At 40.3% G+C, this 25,948-nt stretch overlaps 3 protein-coding genes across 3 annotated transcripts; all 3 read left to right on the top strand.

Annotated features, from left to right (window-relative positions):
• Positions 1 to 9,083: 9,083 nt before the first annotated feature.
• Positions 9,084 to 10,778, top strand: LOC125780600 (epidermal differentiation-specific protein-like). The gene is made up of 2 exons (XM_049463035.1): positions 9,084 to 10,177; positions 10,349 to 10,778. Exon 1 carries the CDS (start codon positions 9,162 to 9,164, stop codon positions 10,164 to 10,166), a length of 1,005 nt encoding a protein of 334 aa, XP_049318992.1. The 5' UTR covers positions 9,084 to 9,161; the 3' UTR covers positions 10,167 to 10,177; positions 10,349 to 10,778.
• A 3,781-nt stretch (positions 10,779 to 14,559) lies between these two features.
• Positions 14,560 to 22,063, top strand: LOC111194104 (epidermal differentiation-specific protein-like). Its single transcript, XM_049463037.1, has 2 exons — positions 14,560 to 15,655; positions 21,631 to 22,063. Exon 1 carries the CDS (start codon positions 14,640 to 14,642, stop codon positions 15,642 to 15,644), a length of 1,005 nt encoding a protein of 334 aa, XP_049318994.1. The 5' UTR covers positions 14,560 to 14,639; the 3' UTR covers positions 15,645 to 15,655; positions 21,631 to 22,063.
• Positions 22,064 to 24,254: 2,191 nt separating this feature from the next.
• On the top strand, positions 24,255 to 25,948 carry LOC111194103 (epidermal differentiation-specific protein-like). The gene is made up of 2 exons (XM_049463040.1): positions 24,255 to 25,342; positions 25,514 to 25,948. The coding sequence occupies exon 1, from the start codon at positions 24,327 to 24,329 to the stop codon at positions 25,329 to 25,331; it is 1,005 nt and encodes a 334-aa protein (XP_049318997.1). The 5' UTR covers positions 24,255 to 24,326; the 3' UTR covers positions 25,332 to 25,342; positions 25,514 to 25,948.

Raw genomic sequence — 25,948 nt, 5'->3', positions numbered from 1 at the left:
CATGAACAGAATCAAGCATCGTTCTTTTTTCATTTTTGCCGTCAGAGCAAATTTAGCCTTTTGGAATAAACTCACTGGGCCAGTTGTTCAAAAAATGTAATCCGGATCAAAATTATCCAGATCTGGTAATCCCATTTTTGCTATCCAGGATCAGGTGATCTGTCTTATTTTTTAAGCCGTTTTTTCAAAGCAACATTGGATTGGATCTCCCTAATTCAGATACACAGTTTTCAGGAAAACATAAACATCCACTTTCATTTATAATTTATTTCATGACCTCTTATCTGAGCCACAACAAATAAAAAAACATATACATTAACAAATACATTGTGAATATATTAAAAGCATCTTAATTAAAAAATGTCCAATAGTTAACAAGATATTCAGGGTTCTTCATATGAGAAAGAGAGACCTGCATTTTCAAGCCCTGATTTTAGGAGGAGGATTTGAAGTTGCACCCTGGTTTGCTGCAGTTTGGTCAGCTTTATTTGTTCCTCTGCCAGGAGAATCTGTGCTTCTGCTCTGTGAGTTTCTCGTTTAAGAAGAGTTTCATAGTCATCACCATTAGTATTTCGAAAGGGACGCTTCAAGCCTCTTTTCTGAGCTTCTGTGACTGCTGGCTTTACCGGTGAAGATTCTGGTTGCCCAATAAAAGGGCGGAAATCCAGAATAATTAATTGTACAAATGTTTTTTCACTTTAAAACTTTAATTTCAAAATTTTACTACATTTTCTCCCTGAAATTCACCTTGAAATCCTACCCCTTGTTTCCCTTTTGAACAACCCGTTTTCCAGATTTGATCCAATCCGATAACTAAAATCCGTTTAGATTACCTCTGAACAACTGGCCCACTGTGATTACATTAACTCATTGTGAATGTACATGTAATCACTGAATAAGACTGTAGGGTACAGTTATGGTAACATTTCCAAGTTAAACTTTTAACTCATTTCAGAACTAAATGTAAGGCTTACCTAACATATCTTACAGTACATCTTTCTATTGGCTCCTCACATAATTTATTTGCATAATAGGTGTGCTACTCCTGAACTATCTGCAAATAGTTTTGCTTGTACATTACAAGAAGGCAATTCTTTGTCATACTTTAACCATTTAAAATACGACTAAACATTGCCAATTTAGAGAAGACAGCTAGTGTCTTCTCATTAAATAGAAAAATGAATCCAGCACTGCACTGCATTACTTATCAAGCATGAAGTCTCTTTGCAGTAAGAAAAATGATAACTTCCTCTTATGGCCTGCAAACACTAAACAGTATACATTTGGTAGCCTTTTACTTATTGTTTTAGCATGCCTCAGCTGTTAAATATACTGTAGGTAATTATAACTCAAAATATGGGGTAAAGTCTACTTAAACAAAAATGAGAGAAAATTTTTGTTTTAAAAATTAAATATTGAAAAAGTGGGAGCAAACATCATATTATTCAACTCTCCAGAAACTTGCTGGGTGAATGGAAACCAGTATAAATTTCCTCAGCACCCAACGTTTATGTTGTGAGCTGGCTGCACTGATGCTTAATGTCTGCATAATGTGTTAATCTGAGAAAACTCGTAAAGCAGGTAGAGACCCCTGACATAAAACCTGTATGAACAGGTCAGGAATCGTCATCCCCTGCAGCCTTAATTACTCAGGAACTTAATAACAAGACAGGTGGGAAGAAACTACCAGAGTGAATATTGCTCAGAAGCTTCTTGGGCAACAAAGAAGAAAATCTGCATTACAACACACTTATTGTGAAACATGGGGGTGGCAGTAATACCTCTCACAAGAAAAAATACTGCTATTACTGTGGTAAAAATGACAAACTAGGTGATAGTATACAAAAGGTTTTACTGAATTGAAATAGGAAATTCAGTCAACCTTAGGGAACATTACCGACTTTCTATTAGCCAAAAATAATTTCAAATAACTATCAAATAAACATAAAAGTGTTCTGCTAGGATAACTCGACAAAACAGCCTTTTTATAAAAGCACTGGCAGAATAATTGGCATATTCCCTAGATCTCTATTTGCATTTTTAGAATATGTTAATAATCAAAGCAACAAAATAATAATAAGCAAACAAAAACATAATATAAATTGTTAGACATTTTAACTGGCTTAAAGTGGACATGAAACATTTCAGTTTGTACACGTTTTCTAAGGGATTAAATATTTGGAGCAGCCTGTCAACAACAGGTACTGCCATCCAGTTAACTAGCTTGTTTATATACACTTAGCTATTTAGCATGTAAAGTCCAGAGTTCATTTAGACTGAATAATGAAACATACATGATTTAAGTGGATATTGAAACACCCAGGCGCTGTTTGGTTGATAAACCATTCAGTTTGGAAGTTAGAAGGCTTGCTGGGTAGCTACCTTCATCTAGTTAGCGTTAGCTAGTTAGCTAGCATTAGCTATTTAGCCAATTAACTTAGCTAGCTAAGTAGTAAACGCTAGCCTTGGTAAGATAGCTAGCAAAATAGCTAATGCTAGCTATGTTAAGATAGGTAGATACATTGCTAACGCTAGCTTTGGTAAGGTAGCTAGCTATGTAGCTAACGCTAGCTATGTTATCTTTTAACTGTTAGCTTATCTAGACTTTTTGTAAGTAAAACTAAACAGAATCAAAGACCAATCATTTTAATAACTCAAATGCTTAATAAATGATGTATGTTCCATATGAAATTCTTGTGATATTCATGTTAAATGAGGATTTTAATAGTAAAATAATAATGCGCTTTCTTATCACAATGAAAGACAATATGAATGAGCTGCTCAGTTGTATCAATATTCACAGCATGGTCTGGGTTCTTATGGGTTAATCATGTTAGAAAAATACCACTTTAGGGCTAAATGTCGAGGTTGAATTTTAGCTTATAAAAAGAACTGCAGTAAGAGCTAAATTCCTTCCTTTACATTGTTTCAAACTTAGTCAAACTAGTTACTTGGTATCTATAAAGCGAGCTTTTTTCCCTAGATCTCTATTTGCATTTTTAGAATATGTAAATACTCAATGCACCATAATAACATTTGTGTGAGTTAAACGTTTAACTCTTTTTAGAACTAAATGTAAGGCTTACCTAACATATCTTACAGTATATCTTTCTATTGGCTCCTGAAATCATTTATTTGCATAATGGGTGTGCTACTCCTGAACTATCTGTAAATAGTTTTGCTGGTACATTACTAGATGTCATGCCTGACTTAACAGGCAAAAAGGAAATAAAAGACACTGCTGGGATGTAAAAACGAAGCAGTAGAATTTAATTAAAAATAAACAACAAAACTACAATAAGAAAGTTGAATAGAGCAACACACTAAAGTTGGGCAAAATAGGAAACAAATATAAAAACTGACAAAGCAAACTGGACTGGGCCAAAAGAACCAGGGACTAAAGAAACAAGGAATAAGTGAAACTGCCAAAACAATATAACCAGGAAGTAGTATGGGGAATGGGGAAAAAACAATGGGAGCACTAGACTAGAAAAGGGCAAACAGAAAACTGCTAAGCAGAGCTTAGGAAAACAGCTAGACTAAAAAGTAAACTGGGCAAACAAACACAATAAATTAAACAGGGATACTTAAGCAGGGAGGAGTCCAGGGAAACACCAGGAACTAGGGCGAAACAGGCTTGGGAAAAAGAACGCTTTGTAGAGATGCAAACCAGACACTGTAAAAAAAGTTGGACATTGTGTCTCCGTTCCCATTTATTCAATGAAAATGAAGCCAAAATCCTCCGCCATGTTGGCGATCCTGCAACCCGATTCTGAGCAGTAGAGACCAGAGGAGGGAGAAAGACTGTGGAGAGCAGCCTACTCATTTAAATAACCCCGCCCCTGAGGTCTGCCTCGCGGTCACAGACTGCGGAGCGGAGCTGACGGTCTGTTATTGGTCCCGCCCATAAGCAGCCCTTTTACCATAACCACACCTTTTTTGAATAGAGCTGAATAACGTTTTAAACACCCAATTTTGTGGGGATATAAAAATGTGACAATATAAGCAGAGGTTACACTAGCTGTTGCATTTAAATAATGGAGGTAGAATTACAGTATATTGGAAAAAAACGTGATTGAGAGTTGTCTGTTTTGCCATTGAAACCTATGGGGATGGGTGGAGTTACACAGCTTTCTGCAGCCAAACAGCAGGGGGCGCCCGACCTGTGGTGGCTTCACTTTTGAGAGACGATGTTCTGTCCAGCTATACACAGTCTATGATGCAAACAGGCTGGAACCACAAAGAAACACAGACCATGTGAGCGACCAATACTGGGCAACAGCAGAGAAACACTCTGCCCAGGTGAATCTGATCTCTAATCAGGGCTGGATGGCTGCATGTGCTTGCCCTGATTAGAGGAAGTCCTTATTTGGGCATGGAGTGCCTCTCAGAGTGTGTGTGCATGCTCTAACTAGGGGAATGTCCTTATTTGGGCATAGAGTGCTTGGCTTGGCTGGACGGGCCTGACACTAGAAGGCAATTTTAAACTTTGTCATAATTTTAGCAATTTAAAATATGAATAAACATTGCCTATTTAGAGAAGACAGCTAGTGTCTCTGTTTTTTTAATACAAGATGAAATGGTCCTGCTTGCCTTCTGCCATTAAATAGAAAAATGAATCCAGCAGCAGAGTTACTGCCCTTCAGGACGAATCAAGCATGAAGGCTCTTTACAGTAAGAAAAATGACAACTTCCTCTTATGGCCTGCAAACACTAAACAGAATACATTTGCTAGACTTTAACTTATTATTTTAGCATGTCTCAACTGTTAAATATAAGTAATGATGACTCAAAATATGGGGTAAACTCTATTCAAAAAAGGGAGAGAAAATCGTTTAAATTGAATACTTAAACAAAGTGGGATCAAACTCCATATTATTCAACTCTCCAGAAATTAGCTGGGTAATTGGGATCCAGTATACATTTTGAACCAGTATAAATGTTCTAAGCTGGCTGCACTAATGCTTAATGTCTGCATAATGTGTTAACCTGAGAAGACTAGTAAAGCAGGTAGAGACTCCTGACACAAAACCTGTATGAACAGGTCAGGACTCGTCACCCCCTGCAGCCTTAATAACTCTACAGGACAGGTGGGAAGAAACTACCGGAGCGAATATTGCTCAGAAGCTTCTTGAACGACAAAGAATGAACTCTGCATTTCAACAAACTTATTGTGAAACATGGGGGTGGCAGTGTCATGGCTTGTGGCTGCTTTTAATCCCTGGCACAAGGAAAGGCTGGATTTATTAATACAGTGACCTATGAACTCTGGACCTATCTAAGACTGTAAACCAAACTCCTGATGCACCTACGCCCCAATACACAACTGATTAAACCAAATTAAACTAAACTTCATCCACCCCTGCCCCAATACACAGTTATTTAAATAAAAACATAATCCATATATTCTGTCTTAAACAGAATAATTGAAATCCTCACAGTTCGTATCTCTGTTCGTCTATCTGTTGGTCCCTATATGTTGAGGATGTTCTTGTGGACTGCATAGGCACTGGGCTCAAAACTAGTGTCATTCACTCTGAGGTAAAAGTCAAAGCACAGGAGGAAGGCCAGAATGAATAAAAAATGCTAATCGTTAACAGCCAGCTTCTAAACAACATTGTATGCATAAATTCACAACAACAAGCCTCCAAATCTAGCTAAATAACATCTACTAATTGTCATTCAGGAACATAATTCAATTAAGTACTCACTTATCTGGCATTCACACACAAACAACACCACTCTGACTGGGATACAGGAAACTTGCCCTTCTTGAAAGGCTGGGTGTAGTAGTTACCACAGAGCTTCTAGATCCAGTTTCATCATTTGGAATGGATGAAAGTGTAATTAGTTTCGCCACTGGTCTTGTGAAAATCCTTTTCCGGTTTTAAACATCCACGGTTCTTACTCAACTTGAGTACAACTTGACAACTTTTTTTTTTACCAGAGGCCAATCAGCTCTGGGCTGCCGGGGATCCACGACCAAAACCACACTGTTTAACTGTACTGAAGACTGCTTGTCAAACCACTTGTTTCTTGTTTGGAGACTGGGTAAATAGTAACGAATGAAAGCTGACCAAAAGTGATCAGCCAAAACTTGGGAATGTCTCCACCTACGCCAACTTAACCCTTCAGATGGAGGATAGATGACCGGAGGTAATTAACCATCTAGCCACCCCATCAACAAGAGATTTGGGGTAACTGGGTCTACAATACTCATGCTAGACGAGGTGTATCCCAGTGGCTAAGAATTTAGAAAGCACTCCACCTCTACACTGTAAACCCAGAAGTGGTTTGAACTCGAATAAATTAAGCCTGTTTTACATAAAAATGGAGATTTCTAAACAAAACTCAACTATTTTGAGTTAGATGAACATTTGTGGGTACATATACACTCAAACTGAGATCTTTGAGTTGAACCAACTTATAATTAACTGAGTTTAGTCTGTTGCCATTGGCAGCCTCTTTTCCATTGGCTTCTGTCACAATCGATTTGCACACTGGGTGTGTCCTTCAGTTTGTAGCACTCACCATCAGTGTGAAGTGATTCCTCCCAGGCTAGGTTAGGTAAACTTGTAGATCACCTCTTATAATAAAATGCTTGACCTCTGTGTTGTAGACTGTAGAACAAGCATCATTTACTGAGCTGTAGTAACTCTGTGTTCTCGCTATGCTTTCAGTACATTTAGTTCTTTACTGTTTTCTTTCTTCATCTACTTTTCTATGAGTATTTAAAAAAGTAATTGAATGAAACCAGAAAGAAGACTAAAAACAGGTTCAGGAAAATATTCATGTTAAATATATATGTATATGTTAAGTTCACTGTACTTAAAAATTATATTACATGAACTTTTGAATATAGTCTACTTATCGAGTTATACACACTTAAAAAAACAACTTGCATTTACAGGGTATTTAAAGTAGAAACATCTTAAGTAAACGGTGTAGATTTAACTATGATTTGAGTACACTTAATAAAGTTATTTTATATATTTTTCAAGGCAACTGCTTTCCTAATTTTTTTAAAGTAAGATCAACTTATCACATTTTACAGTGTAGCAATACTGTGGTTAACACCTCGTCTGAAACAGACTGAGCACCTATGGTTGTGTATAGAGCTGCTTTGACCGAACCCACTTCCCTTTTATCTGTCCTTGTGTTTGTCTATTTGTTTGTGTACATTAATGGAGGCATTTTATACTGATGCATACTGTACACACAGACAAACACAAAGATATTATTAAATGGTGAAACGAGAACAGTGTGAATTTTGCTACAAATAGCAAAAAAGCCTTGTTGATGACCCATATGGCCCTAAAACAATATCACCATATTTCAGAGTATTTTTACCTTTAAAATCAAACACATGCAAAATTTGACCTATAACTAATACTAGTTAACTCAAAGCAATGAAAAAAAGCAGTAAGAAAAAGCAGCAGCATCAGTGAGTGTCAGATTTTTAATAGAGAAAATCAGATTAGACGACAGAAATGGCAGAAACAAATCAGGTCAAGGAGCTGCAGAAAATCCTTTACGCCCGGTTAAATGCCCAGCACCCCAGCACAGAACTTCTTTTAAGGTCTTAAATTTGAGCTTTAAAAATGTGCAGATACTCTGCTCACAGGCACAGTTTTAGGCGGTGTGGACACCAGGAAAACAGGACAGTCTGGCTTGAGTACTTTTCAGCCCATGCCAGTTCACAAGCCAGACCGTCCGGTCTTCCCAGTGTCCACACCGCCTAAAACTGTGTCCGTGAGCAGAGTATCTGCACATTTTTAAAGCTCAAATTTAAGACCTTAAAAGAAGACTTTTATATCTTTTTAATACCTCTCAACAAGAAAAAATAATAGTAGTACTGTGGCAAAAATGACAAACTAGGTAGTAGTATACAAAATGTTGTGCTGAATTGAAATAAGAAATTCAGTCCACCCTAGGAACATTACTGACTTTCTATTAGCCAAAAAATTATTTCAAATAACTATCAAATAAACATAAAAGTGCTCTGTTAAGAGAACTCTACAAAATAGCCTTGTAAAAAAAAGAGCTGGCAGAATAATTGGCATATTCCCTAGATCTCTGTTTGCTTTTTTAGAATATTTTAATAATCAATGCACCATAATAATTATAATAATAAACAAACATAAACACCATTAAAATTGTTAGACATTTTAACGATCCCATGTACACAATATTTAGCGTCAATTTAATAAAAATGTATGAATAAGAAGTAAAAAAAAAAAAGCCTGTGATTATATTTTAGTGTTTTGCAGTCAATCTTGTTTTTATTTCATGGTTATTTAAACATGCAGTTAATCCATTGCTTACATTCCTCAATAAAAATTTTCATATCATTTCTGAACTAAAAATAAACAGAATCAAACACCAATCATTTTAACAAGTCAAATGCTTAATAAATGATGTATGTTCCATATGAAATTCTTGTGATATTCATGTTAAATGAGGATTTTAATAGTAAAATAATAATGCGCTTTCTTATCACAATGATAGACAATATGAATGAGCTGCTCAGTTGTGTCAATATTCACAGCATGGTCTGGGTTCTTATGGGTTAATCATGTTAGAAAAATACCACTTTAGGACTAAATGTCGAGGTTGAATTTTAGCTTATAAAAAAGTGCTGATAAAAGAACTGCAGTAAGAGCTAAATTCCTTCCTTTACATTGTTTCAAACTTAGTCAAACTAGTTACTTGGTATCTATAAAGCGAGCTAGAACTAATACCCGAATCAGACTGCACGAATTTAGCCATATTTTGACCCGATTCAGCACTGGATTTGAATTTCAGTGTTGCGAGTGACCAAGGTTGGAGTACGTATGGAGTATGCTAGTTTTATACCAGTTCTTTAAAGTATAATTTAGTGCAGTAAAATTACCCACTCTGCTTTGACACAGGGAAATGGTCAGTTGTAAATATTCAGTTAAGTGAAACTCCCTGTGGCTAAAAACGTGTTTGAACTGGTTTTGCTTGGAGGAAGTTAAAAAAATGTCAACTCTGCTTAAAACTGATTCAGGATCAGCAGAACCTGCATATTCTCAAATTCCTCAGCCCCCTATATATATGGAGGGGTTAAGAGACACTTTTCACAGACTTGCAGACTCCTCTCGTTCATCTCATTCAGTATCGACTTCCAGAGCGACACCATGAGCAAGATCATCATCTACGAGCATATTAACTTTCAGGGCATGAGCAAAGAGTTCACCTCCTCCGTCCCCAACTTGGTAAGCGAAAACTTCAACGACTGCATCTCTTCCCTGAAAGTTATAGGGGAGCCATGGGTGGCATATGAACATACCAACTTTCAAGGTTCTCAGTATGTCTACGAGGAGGGAGAGTACGCCACTCTGGACAGGAACGACGCCTTTTCTTCTCTGGAGAAAGTGACTGAGGACCTGACAAACCCTCAGATAACCCTTTACGAACATACTAACTACCGGGGCAGGAGCCTCGTCTTCACCACTGAAACCAACCTGTGCTACGGCAACTTTAACGATGTTGCGTCTTCTCACAAGGTGCAGAGAGGGGCGTGGGTCCTGTATGAGCACATCAACAGAAGTGGAGCTCAGCTGGTGGCCAGAGCTTCTCGAGACATGCCTGAGTACGGCTGGTTCAATGACAGAGTGTCTCACCTTCGCCCTCTGAAGCCAGGGAAACCCATTATAACAGCAGAGATCCAGTGGAACCAGAAAGAAGAGCATATGAATGCCGTGGTCATCGACAGCCTGTGTGGTCTGAACCATGGAGACCACGAGCAAAGCTTCTCCACTGAGATGAGTAAGGAGTACGAAGGCTCCGTCACTGATAGCTTCAGCTTTAGCAATTCCACCCAGATAAGCTGGGGAGCATCATTTGGTGTAGACGTGGGAGTGGTGAAAGCACAGCAGAACTTTTCTCTGAGCAACACCTTCACCGTGGAGAAGGGGAGCAGCAACACCAGGACAGAGAGGAAGAGCATCCGGGTTAACCTACCAGCCAAAATCGCTCCCCGCACCAAGCTCACCGTGAACATGGTGAGGAAGGAGGTGGATGTGAAGGTTCCAGTCAAGCTGACCATCGTCACCGGATCCCAGAGCAAGGTGGAGTACGGACAGTACAGGTGCCAGTCTGGCAACTCCATCACCACCGAGTTCAGGGAGGAAAAGATCTAGAGCACCGACAGGTAAGACCGATTCCTTCAAGGAACAACCAACACATCTTTATTTATAGATTTAATAAAGTCTAATTTGATTAAGGCAATGCTGACAGTTATAAACTGTTCTTTAGTGATATTTATGCTTGCAGTCATTTTCTTCATTAAAAACATTAATGTGCTGTTTTCTCTTGTTTCCAGTGAAACATACTGGTGCTGGACCTCTGCACTCCCAGGATGCGCCGAGAATTTCATCATTTGAATTGATTGAGTTTGAATTGACATGATTGACTCACACTGTAAACATTATTTCAGCAGGTAGAATAATATAATATTTTATGTAAACATTATTAAAATGTGTTTCTTTAAATGATGAATTTAATTGAATTTTGTTTAATTTTCAGGTAGTTATGCTTTTATCCGTTACATCCATTACAAACAAAAGTCTGAAACATAGTTGCTTTATCTTACAACAGACAAAACAGACAAATATCTTGAAATAAGAAATATTTGACAAGTGATAACTATAATTGTTTTACCTGGCATTTTATAATGTTTACAGTGAATGTGAAGATGTGATTGTGAAACAAATAAATAAAAATCAAATCATAATAAATATGAACAGAATCAAGCATCGTTCTTTTTTCATTTTTGCCGTCAGAGCAAATTTAGCCTTTTGGAATAAACTCACTGGGCCAGTTGTTCAAAAAATGTAATCCGGATCAAAATTATCCAGATCTGGTAATCCCATTTTTGCTATCCAGGATCAGGTGATCTGTCTTATTTTTTAAGCCGTTTTTTCAAAGCAACATTGGATTGGATCTCCCTAATTCAGATACACAGTTTTCAGGAAAACATAAACATCCACTTTCATTTATAATTTATTTCATGACCCCTTATCTGAGCCACAACAAATAAAAAACATATACATTAACAAATACATTGTGAATATATTAAAAGCATCTTAATTAAAAAATGTCCAATAGTTAACAAGATATTCAGGGTTCTTCATATGAGAAAGAGAGACCTGCATTTTCAAGCCCTGATTTTAGGAGGAGGATTTGAAGTTGCACCCTGGTTTGCTGCAGTTTGGTCAGCTTTATTTGTTCCTCTGCCAGGAGAATCTGTGCTTCTGCTCTGTGAGTTTCTCGTTTAAGAAGAGTTTCATAGTCATCACCATTAGTATTTCGAAAGGGATGCTTCAAGCCTCTTTTCTGAGCTTCTGTGACTGCTGGCTTTACCGGTGAAGATTCTGGTTGCCCAATAAAAGGGCGGAAATCCAGAATAATTAATTGTACAAATGTTTTTTCACTTTAAAACTTTAATTTCAAAATTTTACTACATTTTCTCCCTGAAATTCACCTTGAAATCCTACCCCTTGTTTCCCTTTTGAACAACCCGTTTTCCAGATTTGATCCAATCCGATAACTAAAATCCGATTAGATTACCTCTGAACAACTGGCCCACTGTGATTACATTAACTCATTGTGAATGTACATGTAATCACTGAATAAGACTGTAGGGTACAGTTATGGTAACATTTCCAAGTTAAACTTTTAACTCATTTCAGAACTAAATGTAAGGCTTACCTAACATATCTTACAGTACATCTTTCTATTGGCTCCTCACATAATTTATTTGCATAATAGGTGTGCTACTCCTGAACTATCTGCAAATAGTTTTGCTTGTACATTACAAGAAGGCAATTCTTTGTCATACTTTAACCATTTAAAATACGACTAAACATTGCCAATTTAGAGAAGACAGCTAGTGTCTTCTCATTAAATAGAAAAATGAATCCAGCACTGCACTGCATTACTTATCAAGCATGAAGTCTCTTTGCAGTAAGAAAAATGATAACTTCCTCTTATGGCCTGCAAACACTAAACAGTATACATTTGGTAGCCTTTTACTTATTGTTTTAGCATGCCTCAGCTGTTAAATATACTGTAGGTAATTATAACTCAAAATATGGGGTAAAGTCTACTTAAACAAAAATGAGAGAAAATTTTTGTTTTAAAAATTAAATATTGAAAAAGTGGGAGCAAACATCATATTATTCAACTCTCCAGAAACTTGCTGGGTGAATGGAAACCAGTATAAATTTCCTCAGCACCCAACGTTTATGTTGTGAGCTGGCTGCACTGATGCTTAATGTCTGCATAATGTGTTAATCTGAGAAAACTCGTAAAGCAGGTAGAGACCCCTGACATAAAACCTGTATGAACAGGTCAGGAATCGTCATCCCCTGCAGCCTTAATTACTCAGGAACTTAATAACAAGACAGGTGGGAAGAAACTACCAGAGTGAATATTGCTCAGAAGCTTCTTGGGCAACAAAGAAGAAAATCTGCATTACAACACACTTATTGTGAAACATGGGGGTGGCAGTAATACCTCTCACAAGAAAAAATACTGCTATTACTGTGGTAAAAATGACAAACTAGGTGATAGTATACAAAAGGTTTTACTGAATTGAAATAGGAAATTCAGTCAACCTTAGGGAACATTACCGACTTTCTATTAGCCAAAAATAATTTCAAATAACTATCAAATAAACATAAAAGTGTTCTGCTAGGATAACTCGACAAAACAGCCTTTTTATAAAAGCACTGGCAGAATAATTGGCATATTCCCTAGATCTCTATTTGCATTTTTAGAATATGTTAATAATCAAAGCAACAAAATAATAATAAGCAAACAAAAACATAATATAAATTGTTAGACATTTTAACTGGCTTAAAGTGGACATGAAACATTTCAGTTTGTACACGTTTTCTAAGGGATTAAATATTTGGAGCAGCCTGTCAACAACAGGTACTGCCATCCAGTTAACTAGCTTGTTTATATAGACTTAGCTATTTAGCATGTAAAGTCCAGAGTTCATTTAGACTGAATAATGAAACATACATGATTTAAGTGGATATTGAAACACCCAGGCGCTGTTTGGTTGATAAACCATTCAGTTTGGAAGTTAGAAGGCTTGCTGGGTAGCTACCTTCATCTAGTTAGCGTTAGCTAGTTAGCTAGCATTAGCTATTTAGCCAATTAACTTAGCTAGCTAAGTAGTAAACGCTAGCCTTGGTAAGATAGCTAGCAAAATAGCTAATGCTAGCTATGTTAAGATAGGTAGATACATTGCTAACGCTAGCTTTGGTAAGGTAGCTAGCTATGTAGCTAACGCTAGCTATGTTATCTTTTAACTGTTAGCTTATCTAGACTTTTTGTAAGTTACCTCTCGCTGCTCTGCTGGGTGGGCGCGTCGTTTGGCTTGTTTCTTGCGGCTCACAGCTGCTGGTTTTATAGTACCCCCAGTCGGACAGTCTGTACATCCCAGCTGGTCAAAGGAAAAATTAAAAACGGAGGAAAAAAGCCTTGGACTTTAGCTTATTTGTCCGGCGAACGACTAACTTAATGCTCCTGACTCAAAAACTCTCTCTTTAACATAGTCCTCGTCTAGAAAGTGCTCGCTACCAACCCTAGCATTGCGGCTAACCGGAGGATACTAGCGCTTTAGCGCCACTGGCCACCACAGAAGAACAGCTGTCCTTAAGAGGCAAGATATAAAAGTGAAGGTGAATATTTTTCTCATTCCTCACCCTATAAAATGTAACTAAACCCAGCGGCAATACAAAAGTGCCCCCTTTGTATCGATTTTTGGTTTGGCTTTTATTATTCATTGAGGAACTAGTGTAGGCTAACAGTTCATGTTAGTTAGGCGTTCAAATTAAAACTAAACAGAATCAAACACCAATCATTTTAATAACTCAAATGCTTAATAAATGATGTATGTTCCATATGAAATTCTTGTGATATTCATGTTAAATCAGGATTTTAATTGTAAAATAATAATGCGCTTTCTTATCACAATGAAAGACAATATGAATGAGCTGCTCAGTTGTATCAATATTCACAGCATGGTCTGGGTTCTTATGGGTTAATCATGTTAGAAAAATACCACTTTAGGACTAAATGTCGAGGTTGAATTTTAGCTTATAAAAAAGTGCTGATAAAAGAACTGCAGTAAGAGCTAAATTCCTCCCTTTACATTGTTTCAAACTTAGTCAAACTAGTTACTTGGTATGTATAAAGCGAGCTAGAACTAATACCCGAATCAGACTGCACGAATTTAGCCATATTTTGACCCGATTCAGCACTGGACTTGAATTTCAGTGTTGCGAGTGACCAAGGTTCTTTAAAGTATAATTTAGTGCAGTAAAATTACCCACTCTGCTTTAACACAGGGAAATGGTCAGTTGTAAATATTCAGTTAAGTGAAACTCCCTGTGGCTAAAAACGTGTTTGAACTGGTTTTGCTTGGAAGAAGTTAAAAAAATGTCAACTCTGCTTAAAACTGATTCAGGATCAGCAGAACCTGCATATTCTCAAATTCCTCAGCCCCCTATATATATGGAGGGGTTAAGAGACACTTTTCACAGACTTGCAGACTCCTCTCGTTCATCTCATTCAGTATCGACTTCCAGAGCGACACCATGAGCAAGATCATCATCTACGAGCATATTAACTTTCAGGGCATGAGCAAAGAGTTCACCTCCTCCGTCCCCAACTTGGTAAGCGAAAACTTCAACGACTGCATCACTTCCCTGAAAGTTATAGGGGAGCCATGGGTGGCATATGAACATACCAACTTTCAAGGTTCTCAGTATGTCTACGAGGAGGGAGAGTACGCCACTCTGGACAGGAACGACGCCTTTTCTTCTCTGGAGAAAGTGACTGACGACCTGACAAACCCTCAGATAACCCTTAACGTACATACTAACTACCGGGGCAGGAGCCTCGTCTTCACCACTGAAACCAACCTGTGCTACGGCAACTTTAACGATGTTGCGTCTTCTCACAAGGTGCAGAGAGGGGCGTGGGTCCTGTATGAGCACATCAACAGAAGTGGAGCTCAGCTGGTGGCCAGAGCTTCTCGAGACATGCCTGAGTACGGCTGGTTCAATGACAGAGTGTCTCACCTTCGCCCTCTGAAGCCAGGGAAACCCATTATAACAGCAGAGATCCAGTGGAACCAGAAAGAAGAGCATATGAATGCCGTGGTCATCGACAGCCTGTGTGGTCTGAACCATGGAGACCACGAGCAAAGCTTCTCCACTGAGATGAGTAAGGAGTACGAAGGCTCCGTCACTGATAGCTTCAGATTCAGCAATTCCACCCAGATAAGCTGGGGAGCATCATTTGGTGTAGACGTGGGAGTGGTGAAAGCAGAGCAGAACTTTTCTCTGAGCAACACCTTCACCGTGGAGAAGGGGAGCAGCAACACCAGGACAGAGAGGAAGAGCATCCGGGTTAACCTACCAGCCAAAATCGCTCCCCGCACCAAGCTCACCGTGAACATGGTGAGGAAGGAGGTGGATGTGAAGGTTCCAGTCAAGCTGACCATCGTCACCGGATCCCAGAGCAAGGTGGAGTACGGACAGTACAGGTGCCAGTCTGGCAACTCCATCACCACCGAGTTCAGGGAGGAAAAGATCTAGAGCACCGACAGGTAAGACAGATTCCTTCAAGGAACAACCTTGAACGTATCTTTATTTATAGATTTAATAAAGTCTAATTTAATTAAGGCAATGCTGACAGTTATAAACTGTTCTTTAGTGATATTTATGCTTGCAGTCTGTACTGATATCTGTGTAGGACATGTAGAGTCATGTGATTATAGGAGTGGATAACCTGGGTAGTGGGCGGTACCTGGGGAGTGAGGGAGAAGCTAGGGGCACTGTTTTGTAAATTGCTGCGAGTGCAAGCACGCTAATAAAAAGCTCCATTAAAACTCCTGTCGGTCTGCTGTGCCAAGTTCATGACATGGTGTCAGAACACTAAAAGAACCAGCGACTTCCAGCTACTTCAGGCACAAGAATGTCCAAGTTTTCACCCCCGGACCCGTTTGACTTTACCCAGCCGTCGTCATGGCCGTTGTGGAGGCAAAGGTTTTCCCGGTTTAGAGTGGCGTCGAAGCTGGACAAAGAGAGCGGCTTGGTGCAGGTGAACTCACTAGTTTACGCCATGGGCGCCGAGGCAGAACCAGTGTTTAATTCATTTGTGTTAGGGGAAGACGAGGCACAGAGTTATAACACAGTGGTTGCCAAGTTTGATGAGCATTTTGTGCCTAAGCGCAACGTCATTCACGAACGTGCATATTTTCACAGACGAGTTCAGAACAGCGGAGAACCAGTCGAATCGTTTGTGCGCAGCCTCTATGAGCTGGCTGAATACTGTGAATTTGGCGCTGCAAAAGACGAACATATCAGGGACAGGATAGTGATTGGATTAACTGACGGTGAAGTATCTCAGAAACTCCAGCTGGAGCCGTATTTAACATTGGAAAAAGCCATAACTATCGCCCGCCAGTCTGAGCAAATTAAAAAGCAGCAGGCAAACTTGAGGGCAGAGAAGAGCGTGGATGAGGTGAGGTCCAAACCAACGTGGCATGGAGACACAAAAGTAAGCAGCTCATGTCACAGCAAGCAAGGGAGATACAAGATGGAAAGACAGAACTGCACAAGATGTGGTCGGACACACAGCGCTCGGGAGCAGTGTCCAGCACGAAACAAGATGTGTAGAAAATGTAATAAAATGGGACATTTTGAGAAGGTGTGCAAAACAAAGACGGTGAAGGAGATTACAACTCATGCAGAGCAAGGAGAATTCTTCTTAGGCTTGGTGAGTGAAAAAAACAACGCTGACAATATGTGGAATGTACACATCTCCGTGGCACCCCAACAGAGTTTAAAATAGACACTGGTGCAGACATTACAGTGATGTCGCTTAGCGCTTATTTTAAAATGCCACAGCGCCCCTCACTGGCGAATGCAGGTACTACAATCCACAGCCCAGGGGGCCAGCTGAAATGCTTAGGGAAATTCCTAGCTAAATGTGCCTACAAGGGGAACAGATACAAGTGTTGGATGTATGTTATTGATGGCTCTTCTACCAGTAATCTCCTAAGCAGAGCAGCTGCTTGTGAAATGGGTCTAGTCAAGAGAGTGAATGAAATCACTGCAAATGTTTTCCAAGATGTTGGGCTGCTAAGTTGTAGACCAGTAAAAATTGAACTAAGAGAAGATGCTGTTCCATACTCCCTTGCAACGCCACGCCGTGTTCCATTTCCCATCCTACCAAAGGTGGAGGAAGAACTTAAACGGATGCAGTCACTAGGCATTATAGAAGAGGTTAGAGAGCCTACTGACTGGTGTGCCCCAATGGTGCCCGTAATCAAGAAGAACGGCAAAGTTCGTATATGTGTCGACTTGAAAAAGCTCAACAAAGCGGTGAAGCGTGAAAGATTCATTCTGAGGACATTTCACCTAAACTCTCAGGGGCAAAAGTCTTTTCAACATTAGATGCATCTAGTGGATTTTGGCAGATACCACTCCACCCCAGCTCAATGCTGCTAACAACTTTCATCACTCCCATCGGAAGATTCTGTTTCAGACGCCTTCCCTTTGGAATCACTTCTGCTCCAGAAATCTTCCAGCGAGAGATGAGCACACTACTGAAAGACCATCAGGGTGTAGTAGTAGTGATGGATGATATTTTAGTCTTCGGAAAAGACCAGGAAATCCATGACCGGAACCTAAATGCAGTGCTGCAGACAGTGGAAAAATCTGGGCTAAAGCTCAATAAAGACAAGTGCAACTTCAGTAAGCCTGAGATACGGTACTTTGGCCACATAATCAGCAAAGAGGGAATTCAACCAGACATGGACAAAGTCAAAGCAATAACAGAAATGTCAAGCCCCACCAACATCACTGAGCTACGGCAGATGTTAGGGATGGTGAACTACCTAGGAAAATTTCTTCCAGGTCTCTCAACTGTACTCCACCCAGTTACTGAGCTACTGAAAAAGGACACACCCTGGCTTTGGACAGAACTACAGCAGAAAGCGTTCGAGAGGGTGAAGTCGATGCTTACCACAGCGCCAGTGTTGTCTTTCTATGACATCAAAAAGCCTACTGTTGTCAGCGCTGATGCAAGCAGCTATGGTCTCGGGGCCACACTGCTACAAGGGGACCCAGGTGAGCTCAGACCAATTGCATTCTGTTCACGCACACTCACTGAAACAGAGAAAAGATATTCCCAGATCGAGAAAGAATGCCTGGCAGGGGTGTGGGCCTGTGAGCGGTTCTTGCGCTATTTGAGGGGCATGGATAGCTTTCTGCTACAAACCGACCACAAACCACTTGTACCTTTGATAAATTCCTACGACCTGGATCAGGTACCACCGAGATGTCAGCGACTGTTGATGAGACTAATGGCATTTAATGTGGTAGCAGTTCACGTGCCAGGTAAACAACTTGTCATTGCAGACACTTTGTCAAGAAATCCTGTGGATGGACAAGATCTATCTGACAGCGAACAAGAAGTCACTGCACATGTGTCAGCGATCACCAACTCCAAACCTGTATCCGAACAGAGGATGGAAAGCATCAGAAATGCAACCATGGTGGACACAGTGCTGCAGAAGGTACTTGCACACATCAGATGTGGTTGGCCAGATAAAATGGCTAAACTATCGTATTCTCTCCAACCATATTTTGGAGCAAGAGCACACCTCTCAGAACTGGATGGTATCATCCTGTATCAAGACAGGCTAGTGATTCCAGCATCTCAACAAGAGGACGTGCTGCAGCGAATCCATGAAGGCCATCAGGGACTGACCAAATGCAGGGAAAGAGCCAGGATGACGGTATGGTGGCCTGCAATCAGCAAAGACATTGCACAGAAAGTGAAATCCTGTGAATTCTGTGTAGAGAATAAACCATCCTACAGGAGGGAGCCACTGCTTACAACAACTCTTCCCAGTGGTCCCTGGCAGAAGATTGCTGCAGACCTGTGCGAGCATGGAGGCAAGAAATACCTCATTGTAGTGGACTATTATTCTAGGTTCTTAGAGATAGTTCAGGTTTCCTGCATCAATAGCCAACATGTCATCGCCAGCTTTAAGAGCATGTTTGCCAGGTGGGGCATCCCCCTCGAGTTGGTGAGTGATAACGGAACACAGTTTGTCTCTGCTGAATTCAAAGCATTCCAGGAAAAGTATGGGTTTGCACATACAACGTCCAGTCCCCGATACCCACAATCGAATGGTGCGGCCGAGAGGGCGGTGCGAACTGCCAAACACATCTTGAAACAGTCAGATCCACATCTAGCTCTGATGTGTTATCGGGCTACCCCACTCAGTGCTACGGGGGCAAGCCCAGCCCAGCTTATGATGGGTCGTCAGATTCGCACATCAGTTCCAATGCTGGAAAAGAATCTAATGCCTACCCCCATCGATGATGCTGGAATAAGGTGGAGAGATGAGAAAGCTAAGAGGGCTTACCAGTTCTTTTACAACAGGCGGCATTCGGCTCGTCCACTTCCAGAACTTAACCCAGGACAAAGAGTAAAGGTTAAGCTGGACACAGAGAAGAGCTGGAAAACACCTGCTACAGTTCTAAGTAAGTCTCAGGAACCAAGATCATATGTCATTCAGACGGAAGACAACACTATAACCAGACGGAATCGGCGACATCTTCAGCCAGTCCCAGAGTCACATGAAGCTGTTCATCCACAACCACCTAGTGGACGCGAGGAAGTGGTTGCTGAGCCATGTGAACAGTCTGATTCCCAGATGCCATCTCCAGATCAGACTCCTACTCTGGACACCCCAAGTCTGACTTTCAAGCCAGCTTCGCCCCAGTCTGTGGCTGTGACATCCAGAGGCAGAGAAATAAGATTGCCTGCTCGTTACAGAGACGCATGATGCAGAAATGTTAGCTGTAGGAACAGCGGCTGTTTTGGGCAGAATAATCCCTATGCTGCTGTGGACAAAGGGCAGTCTACCCCAATGTCCTAGTTATAGAAGTTATATTTCTAGTGCTATTTAGCATGTTAAGTTGCAGTTATACTGTTGTGAGACAATATAGTTGTTATATGTTGTTCGGGAAGAGAAAAAAAAAAAGGGGGGGGGAGATGTACTGATATCTGTGTAGGACATGTAGAGTCATGTGATTATAGGAGTGGATAACCTGGGTAGTGGGCGGTACCTGGGGAGTGAGGGAGAAGCTAGGGGCACTGTTTTGTGAATTGCTGCGAGTGCAAGCACGCTAATAAAAAGCTCCATTAAAACTCCTGTCGGTCTGCTGTGCCAAGTTCATGACACAGTCATTTTCTTCATTAAAAACATTAATGTGCTGTTTTCTCCACAGACCCTGATAAATAAACTCTCCTCACTAGGACTGAGCTCTTCGCTGTGCAACTGGGTCCTAGACTTCCTGACCAACAGGCCGCAGTCTGTGAGAATTCACAACATCTCCTCCCCCACTATAATCCTCAGCACTGGCTCCCCTCAGGGCTGTGTGCTGAGCCCCCTCCTGTTCACACTGCTCACATATGACTGCTCACCTCTCCATCCAGGCTGTCATATTGTGAAGTTTGCAGACGACACAGCAGTGGTTGGATGCATCACAAACAGAGATGAGTCCAGCTACAGGCAGGAGGTGGAACACCTGGAGGGTTGGTGCAGAGAGAACAACCTCTGCATCAACGTAAAGAAGACGAAGGAGATGATTGTGGATTTCAGAAGAGGCCAGCATGCCCACCTCCCCCTGCACATTGGAGGATCTGCGGTGGAAGTGGTCGACAGCTACAGGTACTTAGGGGTGCACCTGAGCAGCAACCTCACCTGGAGCAACAACACCTCCACTCTGGTCAGGAAGGCACATCAGCGGCTCTACTTCCTCAGGAGGCTGAGACGAGCTGGACTAGGGAGCGCAGTCCTCACCTCCTTCTACAGATGTGTGGTGGAGAGCGTCGTGTGCTCCAGCATCAACGTGTGGCATGGAAGCTGCTCTGCTGCAGACAGGAAAGCTCTGCAGAGGGTGGTGAAGGCTGCACAGAGGATTGTTGGAGTCAGCTTCCCCAGCACCATGGACATCTACACCTCCAGATGCAGGAAGAGGGCCACCTGCATCAGGAAGGATCCCACCCACCCAGCACATGCACTTTTTGTCCCGCTTCCCTCAGGACGGAGGCTGCGGAGCATCAAGTGCAAAACAACCAGACTGAGAAACAGCTTCATTCCGGAAGCTGTAAGACTCTTAAACTCCACTTAACAACACACTGCACTGACACACAAGGACAATTACTGCACAAACACGGTCACTTTACCCGCACTGAGACACTTTATTTTCTACTGCTCTAATTCATTTCATGCTGCTATAGCACATTTGCACTCTGGACTTGTTGTTGCAACCTGTCTACTCTTTCTATTTATTTCATTTGGGGTATTTATCTTTAACTATTTTGTATATTCTATTTTTATTGTATTCCTTTATTGTACTTTTATCTATATATCTATTTAATAACAGCTCCTGGGTGTAAACTGGATCGTGAGATCACAATTTCGTTCCACCTCATGTACCACATAAGATGCGAATGACAATAAAATCTCCTTGAATCCTTGAATCCTCTTGTTTCCAGTGAAACATACTGGTGCTGGACCTCTGCACTCCCAGGATGCGCCGAGAATTTCATCAATTGAATTGATTGAGTTTGAATTGACATGATTGACACTCACACTGTAAACATTATTTCAGCAGGTAGAATAATATAATATTTTATGTAAAAAATATAAAAAATGTGTTTCTTTAAATGATTCATTTAATATAATTTTGTTTAATTTGCAGGTATTTATGCTTTTACGTCCAATACATCCATTACAACTAAAAGTCTGAAACATAGTTGCTTTATCTTACGACAGACAAAACAGACAAATATCTTGAAATAAGAAATATTTGAAGTGATAACTATAATTGTTTTACCTGGCATTTTATAATGTTTACAGTGAATGTGAAGATGTGATTGTGAAACAAATAAATAAAAATCAAATCATAATAAATATGAACAGAATCAAGCATCGTTCTTTTTTCATTTTTGCCGTCAGAGCAAATTTAGCCTTTTGGAATAAACTAATTTATTTCATGACCCCTTATCTGAGCCACAACAAATAAAAAAACATATACGTTAACAAATACATTGTGAATATATTAAAAGCATCTTAATTAAAAAAATGTCCAATAGTTAACAAGATATTCAGGGTTCTTCATATGAGAAAGAGAGACCTGCATTTTCAAGCCTTGCTTTTAGGAGGAGGATTTGAAGTTGCACCCTGGTTTGCTGCAGTTTGGTCAGCTTTATTTGTTCCTCTGCCAGGAGAATCTGTGCTTCTGCTCTGTGAGTTTCTCGTTTAAGAAGAGTTTCATAGTCATCACCATTACCATAGTATTTCGAAAGGGATGCTTCAAGCCTCTTTTCTGAGCTTCTGTGACTGCTGGCTTTACCGGTGAAGATTCTGGTTGCCCAATAAAAGGGCGGAAATCCAGAATAATTAATTGTACAAATGTTTTTTTCACTTTAAAACTTTAATTTAAAAATTTTACTACATTTTCTCCCTGAAATTCACCTTGAAATCCTACCCCTTGTTTCCCTTTTGAACAACCCGTTTTCCAGATTTGATCCAATCCGATAACTAAAATCCGATTAGATTACCTCTGAACAACTGGCCCACTGTGATTACATTAACTCATTGTGAATGTACATGTAATCACAGAATAAGACTGTAGGGTACAGTTATGGTAACATTTCCAAGTTAAACTTTTAACTCATTTCAGAACTAAATGTAAGGCTTACCTAACATATCTTACAGTACATCTTTCTATTGGCTCCTCACATAATTTATTTGCATAATAGGTGTGCTACTCCTGAACTATCTGCAAATAGTTTTGCTTGTACATTACAAGAAGGCAATTCTTTGTCATACTTTAACCATTTAAAATACGACTAAACATTGCCAATTTAGAGAAGACAGCTAGTGTCTTCTCATTAAATAGAAAAATGAATCCAGCACTGCACTGCATTACTTATCAAGCATGAAGTCTCTTTGCAGTAAGAAAAATGATAACTTCCTCTTATGGCCTGCAAACACTAAACAGTATACATTTGGTAGCCTTTTACTTATTGTTTTAGCATGCCTCAGCTGTTAAATATACTGTAGGTAATTATAACTCAAAATATGGGGTAAAGTCTACTTAAACAAAAATGAGAGAAAATTTTTGTTTTAAAAATTAAATATTGAAAAAGTGGGAGCAAACATCATATTATTCAACTCTCCAGAAACTTGCTGGGTGAATGGAAACCAGTATAAATTTCCTCAGCACCCAACGTTTATGTTGTGAGCTGGCTGCACTGATGCTTAATGTCTGCATAATGTGTTAATCTGAGAAAACTCGTAAAGCAGGTAGAGACCCCTGACATAAAACCTGTATGAACAGGTCAGGAATCGTCATCCCCTGCAGCCTTAATTACTCAGGAACTTAATAACAAGACAGGTGGGAAGAAACTACCAGAGTGAATATTGCTCAGAAGCTTCTTGGGCAACAAAGAAAAAAATCTGCATTACAACACACTTATTGTGAAACATGGGGGTGGCAGTAATACCTCTCACAAGAAAAAAATACTGCTATTACTGTGGTAAAAATGACAAACTAGGTGATAGTATACAAAAGGTTTTACTGAATTGAAATAGGAAATTCAGTCAACCTTAGGGAACATTGCCGACTTTCTATAAAATTGTTACCAGTGACCCAGGTGTTGCACCTCCTCGCCTCAGGAGGTCACTCTCGCCACAGTTTTAGTCCTTCTTCAGGAGCATTAGTATTGTATAAATAGACACCACACCTGCACTCAGGTGCGACGTCTTGTCTGGTCTTACCTTGCATTTCGAAGCACTTCTGTATGTTTATGTTACTCTGGTTTTTTGACTCCTGCTCTCGTTTTCTGGACTGTGATTTTTGGATATTCCCTGATTGTTACTTCTGCCTGGATTATTCTTTCTGTGTGAATAAACCTGCTTTTGGATCCTCATCCTTGGTCTCGCGTGACAGTAAATATTCAGTTAAGTGAAACTCCCTGTGGCTAAAAACGTGTTTGAACTGGTTTTGCTTGGAAGAAGTTAAAAAAATATCAACTCTGCTTAAAACTGATTCAGGATCAGCAGAACCTGCATATTCTCAAATTCCTCAGCCCCCTATATATATGGAGGGGTAAAGAGACACTTTTCACAGACTTGCAGACTCCTCTCATTCATCTCATTCAGTATCGACTTCCAGAGCGACACCATGAGCAAGATCATCATCTACGAGCATATTAACTTTCAGGGCATGAGCAAAGAGTTCACCTCCTCCGTCCCCAACTTGAGAAGCGAAAACTTCAACGACTGCATCACTTCCCTGAAAGTTATAGGGGAGCCATGGGTGGCATATGAACATACCAACTTTCAAGGTTCTCAGTATGTCTACGAGGAGGGAGAGTACGCCACTCTGGACAGGAACGACGCCTTTTCTTCTCTGGAGAAAGTGACTGACGACCTGACAAACCCTCAGATAACCCTTTACGAACATACTAACTACCGGGGCAGGAGCCTCGTCTTCACCACTGAAACCAACCTGTGCTACGGCAACTTTAACGATGTTGCGTCTTCTCACAAGGTGCAGAGAGGGGTGTGGGTCCTGTATGAGCACATCAACAGAAGTGGAGCTCAGCTGGTGGCCAGAGCTTCTCGAGACATGCCTGAGTACGGCTGGTTCAATGACAGAGTGTCTCACCTTCGCCCTCTGAAGCCAGGGAAACCCATTATAACAGCAGAGATCCAGTGGAACCAGAAAGAAGAGCATATGAATGCCGTGGTCATCGACAGCCTGTGTGGTCTGAACCATGGAGACCACGAGCAAAGCTTCTCCACTGAGATGAGTAAGGAGTACGAAAGCTCCGTCACTGATAGCTTCAGCTTTAGCAATTCCACCCAGATAAGCTGGGGAACATCGTTTGGTGTAGACGTGGGAGTGGTGAAAGCAGAGCAGAACTTTTCTCTGAGCAACACCTTCACCGTGGAGAAGGGGAGCAGCAACACCAGGACAGAGAGGAAGAGCATCCGGGTTAACCTACCAGCCAAAATCGCTCCCCGCACCAAGCTCACCGTGAACATGGTGAGGAAGGAGGTGGATGTGAAGGTTCCAGTCAAGCTGACCATCGTCACCGGATCCCAGAGCAAGGTGGAGTACGGACAGTACAGGTGCCAGTCTGGCAGCTCCATCACCACCGAGTTCAGGGAGGAAAAGATCTAGAGCACCGACAGGTAAGACCGATTCCTTCAAGGAACAACCAACACATCTTTATTTATAGACTTAATAAAGTCTAATTTGATTAAGGCAATGCTGACAGTTATAAACTGTTCTTTAGTGATATTTATGCTTGCAGTCATTTTCTTCATTAAAAACATTAATGTGCTGTTTTCTCTTGTTTCCAGTGAAACATACTGGTGCTGGACCTCTGCACTCCCTGGATGCGCCGAGAATTTCATCAATTGAATTGATTGAGTTTGAATTGACATGATTGACACTCACACTGTAAACATTATTTCAGCAGGTAGAATAATATAATATTTTATGTAAAAAATATAAAAAATGTGTTTCTTTAAATGATTCATTTAATATAATTTTGTTTAATTTGCAGGTATTTATGCTTTTACGTCCAATACATCCATTACAACTAAAAGTCTGAAACATAGTTGCTTTATCTTACGACAGACAAAACAGACAAATATCTTGAAATAAGAAATATTTGACAAGTGATAACTATAATTGTTTTACCTGGCATTTTATAATGTTTACAGTGAATGTGAAGATGTGATTGTGAAACAAATAAATAAAAATCAAATCATAATAAATATGAACAGAATCAA

This window comes from Astyanax mexicanus, chromosome 13 (assembly GCF_023375975.1).
Source record: "Astyanax mexicanus isolate ESR-SI-001 chromosome 13, AstMex3_surface, whole genome shotgun sequence".
Classification (NCBI taxonomy): domain Eukaryota; kingdom Metazoa; phylum Chordata; class Actinopteri; order Characiformes; family Acestrorhamphidae; genus Astyanax; species Astyanax mexicanus.
The sequence above is the reverse complement of the archived record's forward strand: the minus strand, read 5'-3'. Positions and strand labels throughout refer to the sequence as shown.